The sequence below is a fragment of the Eubalaena glacialis genome, chromosome 2 (assembly GCF_028564815.1).
Source record: "Eubalaena glacialis isolate mEubGla1 chromosome 2, mEubGla1.1.hap2.+ XY, whole genome shotgun sequence".
Classification (NCBI taxonomy): domain Eukaryota; kingdom Metazoa; phylum Chordata; class Mammalia; order Artiodactyla; family Balaenidae; genus Eubalaena; species Eubalaena glacialis.
In genome coordinates, this window is record NC_083717.1 from 127376698 (window position 1) to 127393025 (window position 16328).

Consider the following 16328-nt stretch of genomic DNA (forward strand, 5'->3'; position numbering starts at 1 on the left):
TTTATTACTGGTCATGTTACAGTTCAACGTGGAGTGGTTAGGGGAGATTGGACAGGTAGGGAGTTTCTGCTCCATGCAGTCATTTAGATTCACGTTCATTTCATCTTGTATTGGTTTGCCGCCTTGAGATGCTCAGAGTCTTTGCAGCTACTGATTTTCTTATTGTTTTATTAGTATGGTATTAGAAATTTGCTGAACAGGTAAATATCATAAGATAGAAAGGATTGGTAATTATAGTACTAACATTCAGTGCTATCTGTGTGCCATACCCTTTTAATTATATTGCTGTATACTCTCTCATTTAATCCTCATTAAGGCATAGTTTGAGGTAGGTGCTATTGTTGTCCTTATTTTTAAGATGAGGAACTGGAACGATAAAGTGTTTATGTGACTTGTTCAAGGTTACACAGCAAGAGTGTGGAGCCGAGTCTTAACTCAGATCTTCCTGACTCTACAATTTGCCTTTAAGAAATTTTTTTTATTATTGTGGTAAAATACATATAACATATCAATAGAATTCATCATTTTAACTATTTTGAAGGGTACGATTTGATGGCACTTCATACATTCACAGTGTTGTGCAACCGTTACCACTATCTGGTTCCAAAACATTATCATCCCCCCAAAAGAAAACTCTATCCATTAGGCAGTCACTTCTCATTTCCCCTGTCCTCAACCCGTGGAGACTACCAGCCTGCTTTTTGTCTGTCTCTGTGGATTTACCTATTTTGGATAATGTAATCTATTGTATAAATGGAATCATATAATATGTGACCTTTTGTGCTTGTATTCTTTGATTTAGCATAATGTTTCTAGGCTCATCCGTGTTGTAGCATGTATCAGTATTTCATTGCTTTTTATAGCTGAAAGATACTCCATTGTATGGATATGGTATATTTTGTTTACCCATTCATCCATCCATTGATGGAAATTTGATTTGTTTTTGGCTATTGTGAACAGTGCTACTGTGAACATTAGTGTACAAGTATTTGAACATCTGTTTTTAATTCTTTGGTATTATATATACTCAGGAGTGGAATTGTTATATCACATGGTAACTGTGTTTAACTTTTTGAGGAACTGCTAACTATTTTCCAAAGTGGCTGTACCATTTTACATTTCAGCTAGCAGTATATGAGGGTTCTGATTTCACCAGCTCCTTGCCAGCATTTGTTATTATCTGACATTTTTATTGTAGCCATCTTAGTGGGTGTGAAGTGGTATCTCATTGTGGGATTTGCATTTCCCTGATGACTGATAATATTAAGCATCTTTTAATGTGCTTATTGGCTATTTTATATCTTCTTTGGAGAAATGTTTATTCAGATCCTTTGTCCCATTTTAAAATTGAGTTGTGTGTTTATTGTTGGGTTGTAATACTTACATACTCTGGACACTAGACCCTTAAAAGGTATATGATTTCCAAGTATATTTAACCATTCTGTAGATTATCTTTTCACTTTGTTGATAGTGTTCTTTGATGCACAAAAATTTTAAACTTTGATGAAGTCCAATTTATCTATTATTTTTAATTTTTTTTTTAAGATTTATTGATTGATTGATTGATTGATTGATTGCTATGTTGGTTCTTCGTTTCTGTGCTAGGGCTTTCTCCAGTTGTGGCAAGTGGGGGCCACTCTTCATCGTGGTGCGCGGGCCTCTCACTATCGCGGCCTCTCTTGTTGCGGAGCACAGGCTCCAGACGCGCAGGCTCAGTAGTTGTGGCTCACGGGCCTAGTTGCTCCGCGGCATGTGGGATCCTCCCAGACCAGGGCTCGAACCCGTGTCCCCTGCATTAGCAGGCAGATTCTCAACCACTGCGCCACCAGGGAAGCCCCAATTTATCTATTATTACTTTTGCTTTTGGTGTCACGTGATATCTGAAAAACCATTCCCAAACCACGGTTTTGAAGATTTACCCCTGCATTTTCTTCTAAGAAAGAGTTTTATAGTTTTGGCTCTTATGTTTAAGTCTTTGATCTATTTTGAATTAATTTTTGTATAAGGTATGAGATAGGGATTTAATTTATTATCTTGCATGTGGCTATCCAATTGTCCCAGCCCCATTTGTTAAAAGAGTCTATTCTTTCCCCATGGAATGATCTTGGAATACTTGTTCAAAATTAATTGACCATAGATGTATGGTCATTCTGGATTCTTTTCCATTGATCTATATGTCTATCTGTATGTCATTACCACACTTGATTTCTGTACCTTTGTTATAAGTTTTGAGTCTTCTCTCTTTGTCTAGCTAAAGGTTTGCCAGTTTTGTTGACCTTTTCAAAGAACCAACTTTGTTTATATTTATTCTATTGCTTTCCTATTCTCTATGTCATTTACCTCTGTTCTAATCTTTATTATTTCCTTTCTTCTGCTAGTTTTGGGTTTAGTTTGTTCTTTTTCTGGTTCTTTAAGGTTAAAATAAAGTCATTGATTTGGGATCTTTCCTTTTTCATATAGGCTTGCTATATGAGTCTACAAGCCTAAAGATCAGCCAGAGGTGAAAGCTTGGAGTTTCTAGGGTCATTTCTGAGCATGCATCCAGTCCTGGGCATGTGGTGTCCTTCTAGATTACCTGGTATATTTGGGAGCTTTTCAAAGCCCTTATTTTCCCATGTATCTTCCTTTTCCAGACTCTTCTTTCCTAGCCTTTTTGGTCTGTGACCTGCTTCACCTGTCTGTTATCCTTTGCTTCAAGCTGCTGCCTCTAGTATATTTGTCTTAAACGTTTTTGACAGTCAGACTCCAGCCCTGAGAAAGTTCTGAGGCAGGTGAAACAAGGGCAGGCATCTGAGCCGGTCCCTTGGGGAGCCACCATACAGGTCAGAACACACAATCACATTTCTTTGACAAGGTCCATATTACCTCCTCTTAGACAATCCACACCAGGAACATGGGCCTAAGGAACAATACACATTGAACATGGGCCTAAGGCCATTGCCCAGCTGGAGAGTGGGGGATGGTTGGCAGGTAAGTTAAAATGCCACAAATCTCTCATCAAATTTTGGCAGCTTGTTTCTTTATTAAGCATTCTTTTGATTATTTTAAGTTTATCAGATTTCAGATTTTCTGAAAAGTTAATTCTGATGGTTTTGGCAGCATAACCAAATGCACAACCAGCATTTGGCAGGTTTTATTGCTTTAGAGAGATGGAGTTTCAGAGTTTCCTAATCGGTTGTTTTCAATGAGTTGCCATTTTAACAACACACTGGGATTCATCATTAAAGATTAATGAAAAAAATGTAAAGTCACATTATTGTTTTAGAAGTACGTATTGGAAGTTTTAATTTACTGATAACAATATAAAGTGATTTGCTCTCTCAAAAAGAATTGAACACATCAATTGAGAGAAGCACCAATTCCATAGGGTTTTTTTTTGTTTTTGTTTAAAATATTTTTATATCTATTACTTTTTTCACTGTTAGCGTGTGTTTTCTGTCGAAAAAATGATGACTGTCCTATTAAATATGGAGAAAAGAAAACTAATGAGAAATGGAATCTCACTGTACATTACTATTGTTTGGTGAGTATAATTTTTAATTAAATCCTAGCAATCTGATATTCTTCTAAAGAAGAGAATTCGATCCTGATGGCTGGTTTCTGAGAAATGGATAAGTCATTTAACTTTTCTGGATCTCCTTTTGCTTATATGTAAAAATAAGATTTTTCATTTATCAAATTCTAAGATTCTGAAATTACTTGGTACGTAGAAATACCTGTCATCATTACCTGCTTATTTTTGTCTAACCCTTTAGGGCCTCAGTGGAAAAAAGGAGAAAATGGTTAGGTCTCTAAGGGAGTTGTTCATTTTACTACTTTGTTTTCATTGTTGCTAGTGATAAATCTCAGAAAAGACTTGTTTGAAGGCTTAAGAAGTAAAAGAAAAGTATTTTATTTCACAGAGAACCTGGAAAGAAAAGTTCTGACTAAAGGTAATAAATATTTGTGTAAAAGGAAATAGGTTAATTTATGTGTCACTCAGAAGAAAGAAAAAATGATGTCATATTGAGAATTCGTCTCTCATTTGTTCCGCATTCCCTCTACCAACTTCTCACCTCACTGAATCTGCCTTAAGATATTAGTGGCACCATGAGCACATGCAGCATTTCTTGGCACTTGTATTAGTTATATATTGCTGCTTAACTAATTATCCTGAAATTTAGCAGCTTAAGCAACATTTATTATCTCAAATGGTTTCTTTTTTTTAATTAATTTTTATTTTTATAGTTGATTTACAATGTTGTGTTAGTTTCTGCTGTACAGCAAAGTGAATCAGTTATACATATACATATATTCACTCTTTTTTAGATGCTTTTCCCATATAGGTCATTACAGAGTATTGAGTAGAGTTTTCTGTGCTATGTGGTAGGTTCTTATTATCTATTTTATGTATAGTAGTGTGTATGTGTCAATCCCAATCTCCCAATTTAGCCCTCCCTCCCCCCCACTTCCCCCTTGGTAACCATAAGTTTGTTTTCTACATCTGTGACTATTTCTGTTCTCAAATGGTTTCTGAAGGACGGGAATCTGGTGTTGGCTGAGCTGGGTGGTTCTGGCTCAGGGTCTCTCATGAGGATGCAATTGAGATGTCAGCCATGGTTCAGTCATCTGAAAGCTTGACTGGGCTGGAGTATCCATCTCCAGTGGCTCACTCACGTGGCTTTTGGCCTCAGTTCCTCCTAACTGTTGGCAGAAGGTCTCAGTTCCGTACTTCCTGGGCTATAGGGCGGCTCACAGCATGACATCTGCCTTCTCCCAGAGGAAGTGATAAAAGAGAGAGACAGAGGGATAGATATACACCAAGATGGAACCATATGACCTAGTTTTTACAGTTGCATACCACTGTTACTTTTGCTTTATTCTGTTAGAGGTGAGTCGTTAATTCTAGCCCACACTTAAGGGGAAGGAATTAGTTCCCACCACTTTAAGGAAGGAGTATCAACAAATTTGTGGACATATTTTTATACCCGCAACAGCATCCATGTTAAAACTCTTCAGATGCTTCCTTGAGAAATCATCTAACATAAATTCTTGGTGGTTCTCTAAAATTTGTAGACTGGTCTAGGAACCTACCTACTTTGTACCAAGATTTAAGGGACCATGAAGTTGACATTCCAAACGTATTTGTAAGTTAGAGCCTTATAGTTTGCATCACAAAAGAAAACCTTTTCATTTTTCTAAAGAGTGTATTTTACTTTTTATGTAGTAGAGTTAGGAGAACTATTTTATTAGTCAGTGGGTTATTTTTTCATAATTCTTACGTAACATATATCACTTTTGGGTTTTTTTAAGGATGTATTATACTGATTAAAATAAAACTCTGATCACAAATCTGAAGTATGTTGGAGTTATTTAATATGCTTAAGTTGGTCATATCAAAATTTCCCTTATTTATTAATGAGTATATTAATCCTGAAACATACTGACCCTAGGCTCAACACTTATAAGATTCTATTTCATTGTGAACACGAAAGTATAGTAATGTTATAAATGGTAATGGAATGTTAGAGCTGAAAGAGACTTGGAAACAACCTAGTCTGTTGTTTTTATTTCTGTGTTTAATGTCAGAAACATTAAATTACTTGCCTAGGCTTTCAGAAAGTTGAACACAGAGCCTGGTTTTCAAAGTCAGGATTTCTTATTCACAGTCTCATGCTTTTTCTTGATTCATGTTCCTTTAACATATTTAAATTGAAGTTAAAACAGATTTTTCAAAATTCGTTTGCATTAACTACAATTCAGTAGATTCCCTATAAATATGCCTTTTATGATTCAGAATCCAGCGAGATTTCAAGTTAACCTGAAATATCACTGATAATTATCTCCATAGTATTCGTTATTATTACATATACACCTTTAAGTATTTGCCACTTTTTTTTCCCCTAAAGCTTGATTATAAGTGTTTTTTGTTGTTTTTCTTCCTTTCTTTTTCTGTTATTTTCTGTAATACTTTTTAGAAACCAGTTTGGTTACATGAACTGTTAATATACAGTGTCTTCCAAATCAAAGAATGTGAGTAGCCTCTTACTTTGACCATGAAAAATAACTATTATAGGTAAGAGATACTTAAAATTTGAGTTGTTTTATGCCCATTTTTTATTGGAATATTATAGGTATATATTTTTTATTCCAAACTAGTTTCTTAGAGTTTATTTTCTAATTGAGAATATATTCATAGTTGATGTCAAGTGGAATTTGGCAGAGGGGTAAAGAAGAAGAAGGAGTTTATGGTTTTCTAATAGAAGATATCAGGAAAGAAGTGACTAGGGCTTCGAAACTGGTAAGTAAATTATTTTACTCATTACACCTAATACCATAAATATTGTCAATACTAAGGAAGTCTATTCTATCACTTTCTTTACTAGAAATCTGTAAGATATTGTTTTTACGTTCCAATGCTTATTTTTGTCAAATACATTAAATTTTAGAAGAACATTTTGCTAAACCAACCCTGGATAAGATGTGACGATACTGGTTTCACTTCCTTATCTTCTTCCGACCTACCCATCATTTCATCCACTCTTACCATCAGAATTATGACCATACTTCCACTCAGCTGTTCTTCAGACCTTCAATCCTGAGGCAACCCAACTATTCACTTTTCATTCTTATACCTCATTTGTTGGGTTGGAATGAAAGATTGACATGGAAATTACACAACTATACAGACTAATAATTTATGATCTCCACATCTCTTGTGACTCTTCTGTGACATGGTGTTCTTGTGTTCCATGCCTTCTGTTCTCCAAGATAGATATTCTAAACCTTAACTCCTTACTCATTCAGTTATAATTTGTGAATCTTCTGTGTGATAGCTTACTATATTATGTGCAAGGAACAGACTATAGGTCTCCATGTGGCCTGAGTAGAAATAATGAGAGTTAAGAGAATGAGAAGATTGGAAGTACAGTGGCTTCTGTTCAGAGAATGTGATAATGGAATTGATGATTTCCGTGGTGGAGCAGTTTTGGGTGATGAGAGGATTCTTCGTTACACTGGAGTGGTGATGAAGTGCATTGACACATTTTAGTTGAGGAAGTCAAAGAAAGATTGTCCCATCAGTGCAGAAGTCATTTAGAATGACAGCAAGAATTAAAATACAGAGAAAGGTGCCAAAGTCTGGAGGTGGAGAACTGACCAGGAAATTATTAGATGGCAGAGAGTAGATGTCATTAGGTTCAAAGGACCAGATCTTTTTAAGTCTGATAGAGTAGTGGCCTACAATCTGCAACACAGAACTAAAATAATGTTCTGCTTGTCCTCCTTCCTGCCTCTATCCATATCCCACTCCCACTCCTTGCCAAGTCTGGAAATTAAGGAGGATGGAAAAATAAGCAGCTTCATTCAAGAGATTCTATAAGGGAAGCATGCAGAGACCTTTATTTTAGTTGAGACAAAGAAATGGAAGCAATTATTTTTAAAGATGCTGAAGATGCAGAGGAGTTAACAGTAAAATAGAGGTTCTAAGGCACAAGGGAAAACCTTGGGAAAAAGGTTAACAGTGGCATTTATCTAAGGGCCATGTGGGAGTATTAGTATCAAAATTTCTCAATCTTCTGGTGATAGTGAACTTGTCATGAAACATGGCCTCTAAAGGTCCCCTTGCAGTTTGGAAATGTTTTCTTAAGACATCTGTAACCTCTCTGAGTATACTGTGAATCTTGATACTGAAGAGGCGTCTCTATTTGTGACCTTACAGTAGAATTCCATACGTCAGTTTACAGGGAGAGCCTCAGGTTGGCAAAGTATACAACCTGGTGTTGCTTGACGGGTCAGCGGTATAATCCCTCCATCAGTGGCCATTATAATTGTCATCTCAAGGGTTCCAAGATATTTTAGGTACTGTTCTGTATTTTACTAATGATTGATTCATCTAATAGTCTTTCTCTTTATATACCACCGTTATATTTAAGTTAGTGGCAGTGGTATTGTATTTGTTTGCTAGGGCTGCTGTAATAGATTACCACAGACTGGGTTGCTTGAAACAGAAATTTATTCTCTCACAATTCCGGAGACTGAAAGTTCCAAATCAAGCTGTTAGAGGGATTGATTCCTTCTGGAAGCTCTGAGGGATAATCTGTTCCATGCTTCTCTTCGAACTTCTGATGCCTGCTTGGCAACCTTTGGCATTCCTTGGTTTGTGGCAGCATAACTCCAATCTCTGCTTCCATCTTCATGTGGCCTCCCCCTGTGTGTGTGTCTTAAATCTGCCTCTCCTTTTACTTATAAGGACACCAGCCTTTTGATTGAGGGACCGCTCTAAATCCAAGATGAACTCATCTTGAAATCTTTAGCTTTCAAGATACTTGTAAGCTAAAGATAGCTTTGTAGATACTTGTAAATCAAGTATCTACAAAGACCTTGTTTCCAAATAAGGTCACATTCAAAGGTACCAGGAATTAGGACTTGAACGTATCTTTTGAGGGAATCACTACTTAACCTACTGTGGGTATCTAACACTTTTTCATTTGGTTAGGATAGAGTGATCCTAGCCAATATTTTACAGATTGTTTTTTAGTATTGTTCTGATGTTGTCCTTAATAAATATTTCCTAACTATGTGTTTTCTATTGAAATTTGAATGACACTTTCATGTATAACCATTATGTTTACAAACCCTTCAGTTTAAAATATTTTAGCAGATAGGAAGGAAACGAAGCTTCTCGGGTTAGAGGTTTCCTTTACCAGAAATTGTTATGGGAGTGAATCTTTAGTCCCTTTAGATTGTTTCTGGGTAGAACAGTTTTTTTTCAGGAAATTTCTTTAATATACTATCTTCACAGCTGTTGTATGATGAAAATAATTTTCAGACTCTCCACAAAGAATATACATTTATACCTCGGTCTTATCTATAGTACTCAAGTTTTGTACATGTTATAACTCCTGTTTTTATACTTTCTTTTAGAAATGCTGTATTTGCAAGAAAACCGGTGCTTCAATTGGATGTGTCGCACCCCGATGTAAACGAAGTTATCATTTCCCATGCGGACTTCAGAGAGAATGTATTTTCCAGTTCACTGGCAATTTTGCGTGAGTTAATTAACTGTTGAATATGAAAGAAAATGTAAAAGAAAAATGGAAAATGGATATGGATCTCCCAATTATATAATTCCTTTGTCAAATTTCTTTTCAAAGCTGCATTGAGGTTATATGTATACTTTAGATATGTGTGTGTGGGTGTGTGTACATATATATATATAATTTCTGTCCCCTTCCTTTATGATCATTTCTATTTGCAAAGTCTGGAGAATTGCAATATCTGTAATGGACTTAATGATTAATATTCACCTCTAGCTTTCAGCTCTAGAATATAATATGGAACTGTTAATATACTCATATTCAGTGAAAATTTCCATCTTACATAATTCTAGATTTTATGTCATTCTTTAGATTTAATAGTTTACTTTTCTTTCACAGGGACATATGTGTTTCTCATTGAGTAAAGTGAAGGCATGTAAATTTGGTGGAATCCAAAAAATAAATATTATGCCCTGGGATGCCCCTAAAAATATTTGCTTCTTGACTTCAGCTCTAAACATCAAGATTTTATGAATTTTGGTATTTGGTATCATGAGTGCTCTATTTCTTTTAGTCTTTGTGTTCTTGACCTATTTAATGGATTGTTATCTATGAAAATTGCAGTTTAGAAAATACAAATGGAAATACATTTAGTGGGTTAAGAATAAGTTATTATTTGCATTTTATTTGTTATATTATTAATATATTATTTTTAAGTTTAAGTTCCTTCCTTTGATTTTGTGCAAGGTTGAGTACAATGGTGTGTATACTCTTTTGCTAACAGTATTACCTAGGATTCTCAACATAATATTAGTTACTGAAATTCTGTGAAGTAAATCTCACCAGCAAAAGGTTCACATTTTGAAAATTCAGCTCTCCTTAATTATAGCTTATGAGACTGATTTATAGTGCCGTTGTTCCAGTCTGTTGTAGGTTAATTACGAGAGAGACGAATGAATTTTCTCTTATAAATGTGAATTGTAAAGCTAGTCTAGTTGTGCTGTATAATTTATTAGATGTTTTAAAATAATATACGTTTTTAGGTCATTTTGTTGGAACCATCGACCTGTTCAGATAATTACATCTAATAATTATAGAGACTCCTTACCATGCACCATTTGCTTGGAATTTATTGAGCCTATTCCAACTTACAGCATATTACGAAGTCCTTGTTGTAAGAATGCTTGGTTCCATAGAGACTGTTTACAGGTAAGATGTTTTGTCAGCTTTTTCTGGTATAAAATTTGTTGCTTGCTGATTTGAATTTTAAATTAGAAAAAATTGATGTGTATTTTAGCTCTTACTACTTGTAACTTTTTAAAACAGCTTTATTGAATCAAATTTTACATATAAAATTCACCCTATTGAAGTGTACAATTAATGTTTTAATAAATACTTTAGATACTACCTTTTAATGTATATTTACACTTTTAAAATTTTGTTGTTTTTACCCAAGGATTTTGTTTGTATTTCACAATGAATAATACACAGATTTTAATTCCCAAGTTCATTTATATATTTAAGCTTAGAAAACCAAGATATGTGAAATAATTAACTGTAAGCTAAGATAATTTAATGTTAAGAGGTCTATTTTTTTAGCTGTGGTAAACACTTTATCATAACTTTTTGACAGTAAACTGATTACTGTCTAATGAATTGATATTAATATTAGTTCTTTGAGAGCCACCTTGTATGTCAAACCTGACAACAAGTTTTCAAGTAAATGAAATATCATAAAATGCACATTAAACAATTTAGTTTCTTCAATTCAGAAGATAATTTAAAATTTTTAAAAGATCCCAGTTATTAATGATGTCCAATATATAGTATAAATGTGTGAGAGTGCCAATTGATAGACAATTATAGTTGATAGAATGCCAAGTGACAAAGGGTTCACTTAAGTTTATACTGTTTTTTAAAGCTTGGCTTTTATTATTGTTTAGTAAAATGAAATGTTATTATTGATTACAAATTAACTACAAAAGTTCTTTTTTTTAAGTTAGGAGATGTAAATCCTCTTATATTTCAACAAAATCTTAAAAGTACTACCAGTAGTCAAAGTAGTAAAGCTTGATTACTTTCTGTTTTTTTGTATGAGCCTTGAACTCTTATTCTTAGTATTAGTTAGTTATTATTAGTTATCAGTTAAAAGTGGCAGGGTGGAGCCTATTTTGTTGGGTAAATATTAGAAATCCTGTTCATTCTCACAAAGAAGTGTTTGTAAAGGGATCTAGAGAGTGCAGTTCATAAACATCATGAAGTGCTATCTTTACCTATTGAGGAAGAAGTTCACATTATGTGAGAATCTTTAAAAGGTAATTTATCTTAATTCAGGGTTTGTATTTGAATGAATTGAATGTAATTGCTGCCAAATGTATCATCTTGTTAACTTTGTAATAATAGTATGTTATTTTTCAGGACAAATAAGATTTGCCTCATTATGCATTAATAATGAAACAGAGAGAGGTTCTCAAATCTGACCTAGTATTCATAGGACTTTTTGTGAACTCCGAAAATACCAAGTTTCTAATTCTGTCATTAAAAACTAGAAATAGTACTACTAACAAAAATGTAGGTCTACTTTATGCAGATATAAGGTCATGGCCCCATGGACACCTGTCTGTGATATAAATATTAACAAGCAAGCAATTATTACTTGGTTAGAGCACACCAGGACAGAGCTAATTCTTGAGTCATGTTCCTTAAAGGAACTCCAGTGGCTTTTCCACTCTGATACAAGTCTTAACTGAAATAGTAAATGGAGTCTACCCTGTTTAGGTAGCTATAATAATACCCAAAGAAATTTTTTTTAAATCTCTGAACTCCATGAATATAAAAGAGTTGCAGGAAGAACAAACCTATGCAGTAGGATGAGAATTGTATGTGGTTAAGCAAATTTCATTTGTGACCACTACAAATGCTATATACATTGGGATTTTGTGAGGAGAGACTATAGATTAATACCAAAGAAATTGACTTTTCACTCTGTATGCAGAGAATTGTCACTATTCTTGTTCAGTTTGGATTTCTCCATCGTTGCTGTGGTCTTGTTGGTATCTTTCATATGTCCTATGCTGTTTGTCTTTTCTCCATGCTAGGCACTTCCTTGTATCATATCCTATACTTAGTAAGATCTTGGTATCTGTGTACAATTGCTCAAAGATCCTTTAGGTTCAGCAGAGATTTCATTAACTTGTTGCTTCCCTCTCACATGTTGTGTGTGTGCTACCTGCTAGTTGTTTGAACCTGGATTCCTCTTTGTCCACTTCTTTCTTCACCATCCACAAATCACTCTCCAAGTCTGTCAGGTCTGCTTAATATTTTTGGTGTATCCTTTTTTGTTGCTACCCTCTGCCTTAAACCCTTTGTGATTTCACTTCAGACACTTTTTTTTTTAAACTAGACTTTTGCCGGAGGCCACTAACTCCTGCATGCCTTATTCTCTGTCAATTCTTCACACTACTGACTTTGATTTACCTATTTTAATTACCTAGTTCAGTATGATCAGCATGTAATTTCTAAGTATATTATTATTAGTTCCCCAATCACATGTACTCTTTTGCCACTGAGACTTGATATATGCTATTCCCTCTCCTTGTATTGTCTTTTGTCCTATTTTCCTGGCAAACCCCTACTTCTTTCAAACTTAACTTTGACCGTACCATCCCTGTGACGTTTTTGTCAGGCTCTTACATAAACTTAAGTACTTCTTCCTTTCTCTTCTGTATATACTTTTTATTTATTTGTTTAGTTATTTTAAAATAAATTTATTTATTTATTTTTGGCTGTGTTGGGTCTTCGTTGCTGCTCGCGGGCTTTCGCTGGTTGCAGTGAGCAGGGGCTACTCTTCGTTGCAGTGCGCGGGCTTCTCATTGCGGTGGCTTCTCTTGTTGCAGAGCACGGGCTCTGGGCACGCAGGCTTCAATAGTTGTGGCTCGTGGGCTCTAGAGCGCAGGCTCAGTAGTTGTGGTGCACGGGCTTAGTTGTTCTGCGGCATGTGGGATCTTCCCGGACCAGGTCTCGAACCCGTGTCCCCTGCATTGGCAGGCGGATTCTTAACCACTGCGCCACCAGGGAAGCCCTCTCTTCCATAGATACTTTTTTAAAAATACTTTTAGGACTTCCCTGGTGGTGCAGTGGTTAAGAATCCGCCTGCCAATGCAGGGGACACGGGTTTGAGCCCTGTTCCGGGAAGATCCCACATGCCGCAGAGCAACTAAGCCCATGTGCCACAACTACTCAAGCCCGCACGCCTAGAGCCCATGCTCCGCAACAAGAGAAGCCACCACAATGAGAAGCCCGTGCACCGCAACAAAGAGTAGCCCCCACTCGCTGCAACTAGAGAAAGCCCGCGTGCAGCAGCAAAGACCCAATGCAGCCATAAATAAATAAATAAATGCATAAAAAAATAATAATACTTTTATAGTATATGCCTACTCACAAGAATTCCTTGAAACAGGATCTAAGTCATTTTGTGTTTCTATTTTTGGTACTAGCATAGTGTTTGGCGCCTATATAGTAGGGATTAAATATTTATTAAATGAGTGTGTGCTACTAGCTTTTTAAACTGGTGATTGGCTACTGTTTCTCTCTCTTTCTGCTGCTTCTGTATTTTTATTTGCTGAAGCAGTGAGAATAGGTTTTATGCTTCTCCCCCTTAGGAAGAAAACTTACAGAGATTGAGTTAAAAACAGAACCAACGATGCTTTATATGTAACATTTATTTAACCATCCTTCCTAGATGAAGTAACTGAAGATGTTTACTGTTTTATTCACAGAGAGTGATGGACAACACAATATTTGGGAACAGAAATGACATTAGATACAAAGGGTTGAGAAACACATATGGGTGATAGATGTAAAGAACAGTCAATTCATTAGCTTAATTTTTTTTCCCATTGGGAGAAATATCCCCAAATTTTAGCAGTGGGGTAACTTAGTTTTTCAAAGTTTATGAACCACAAACATAAAAAATAAGTTTCCATAATATATATGTGAAAAGTAGCACACGTGTGCTATTAGCTATATAATTCATAACCTGATAACCTGTTAAATTATTAATCATATATTTTCTATTTTCCACTATAGGTTCAAGCAGTAAATGCAGGAGTGTTTTTCTTCAGGTGCACAATATGCAATAATAGTGATATATTTCAGAAAGAGATGTTGAGAATGGGAATTCATATTCCTGAAAAGTGAGTAACATTTAGCCTTTTGATGAAAAGAGGTTTTAAATATAGGATTTAATAACAATGGAAATAATCATTTATGTCTGATTAATGACTCATGGACAAGCAGCCATTTCAAATAGGGAAATGTAAAACCATCCCCGCCACCTTTCCTCCTCCCCAGATTGCTAGTTCTTGAGAACCAGGTACTGAGACTTAAACGTCTCATTAGTTGTTTATAGTCTCTTAATAATTGTACACCTCACTTGTGTACAATATTGATTGATTGATTGATACACAAGTATAATAGGCTTCAAAATGGTATGTATAAATTATTTGAGAGAATCAAGATGTGGTTTAAAATGTATAAGAAGAAGTTTCTTAATACTTAAAGGTGAGGAATCCAGAAATATGGTACTAAACTTGAAATTCAAAAAATTGGAAGTGAAATATTAGGAAAAATGTAAGTTTCAGAAAATTTCTACTTAATTTTTCATTTAGCATTTGAAATTCACTGTGAGACTAATTAACTGTAGGATAAAATGACACTAAGGGATTTATATCTTGAAGTGAATGATTAATCCTAAAAAGAACAAGTTTTATCCTTGTTCCTAAGTCTTTATTTTTAGAAGAGTTTTTATTTTTAGATTCATTATCAGTCCTTTTATGTAACATTTTAGGCCAAAGTATATTTTATATCTTGATTCATTTACAGAGATGCATCTTGGGAATTAGAGGAAAATGCTTATCAAGAGCTTCTGCAGCACTATGAGCATTGTGATGTCCGACGATGTCGTTGCAAAGAAGGGCGAGACTATAATGTGCCTGACAGGTATATGGGGAAGTTCAGTTGTGCTTAGTGTCCTTTTTTAAACCTTCAGCTTGAGAAAGGAGGTTTTCTAGTTACTGAAATGTACTTTTGCTCTTAGGATGTTTGAAATTTTAACTTGAGATGAGGTATATTTATTAAATGTATATTTACATCTGTTTACAGAGAAATTATTGCAGTTGGCATAACTGTAACTTTTGTGGTGTGTTTTCATGAGGCTCTGTTTTCTAGAGCTCTACTGTGGTAGCCAGTAACCACAGGTGGCTGTTGAGCACTTGAAATGTGGCTATTCCAAATTGAGAGGTGTCGTAAGTGTAAAATACACACTGAAGACTAATGTGTGTCTTAGTTTACTAGGACTGCCATAACAAAATACCACAAACCGGGTGGCTTAAACAACAGAAATTTTTCTTCTCAGAATCCTAGAGGCTAGACATCCAAGATAAAGACATTGGCAGGTTTGATTTCTTTTGAAGCCTCTCTCCTTGGCTTGCACATTGCTCCCTTCCAGCTGTGTCCTTCTGTCTGTGCCTTAATCTTTTTTTCTTACTAGGATACCAGTCATATTGGATTAGGACCCACGCATATGGCCTCATTTTATCTTAATTATCCCTTTAAAGGCCCTATCTCCAACTACAGTCACATTGTGAAGTACTGGGTGTTAGGTCTTCAACATATGAATTCTGGGCGTGACAGAATTCAGCCCGTAACAGTAAGAAAAAAAGACCTTAAAATATCTTGTTAATAATTTTTTAAATTGATTACATGCCAAACAAAATGACTATATTTTGGAAATACTCAAATTTATTTCACCTGTTTCTTTTACCTTTTTAAATCTAGGAAATCTAGGTTACTAGGAAAGTTTAAATTACATATATGACTTACATTATATTTCTATTGGAAGACACTGTTCTAGAGGTTAAGAAACTAGATTAATCTATCAGTGTTTGTTTTGGATCACTATAAAAAGGATTTGGCATTTGAAATTTATTGATTACTCTTTTGTAGTATCCGTAGACATTGGCTATAATGTTAACAATCGTTTTTTGCCTTCTCTGTACACTATACTGTGTGGGGTATTAGAAATCAAGAGTATCTTTATTTTTTAAGATGCAGGATAAAAAGTAACAAATCTAATTTTGTTGAAATTTTTATAGGAAATTTTGATAAATTTTTATCCCTGTTATATAGTCTTAATGAATATGACAAACTGAAACTTAAAGTGCAGAGCAGAATATTGGGAGCCTTGTCTCTTATGGAAAGTGATTTGGCTAGGTGAGCTACTACTTATTTTGGAAGACTCAGCTGAAGTCT

At 35.0% G+C, this 16328-nt stretch overlaps 1 protein-coding gene across 1 annotated transcript in view; it reads left to right on the forward strand.

The window, feature by feature from the left end:
• Positions 1 to 16328, forward strand: part of G2E3 (G2/M-phase specific E3 ubiquitin protein ligase) — a 53943-nt gene that overhangs the window by 18987 nt on the left and 18628 nt on the right. Inside the window, exons 3-8 of the mRNA XM_061182418.1 lie at positions 3426 to 3523; positions 6179 to 6280; positions 8905 to 9029; positions 10061 to 10226; positions 14106 to 14212; positions 14901 to 15017. Of these exons, the coding sequence (XP_061038401.1) occupies positions 3426 to 3523; positions 6179 to 6280; positions 8905 to 9029; positions 10061 to 10226; positions 14106 to 14212; positions 14901 to 15017 (715 nt within the window). The remainder of the gene's footprint in view (positions 1 to 3425; positions 3524 to 6178; positions 6281 to 8904; positions 9030 to 10060; positions 10227 to 14105; positions 14213 to 14900; positions 15018 to 16328) is intronic.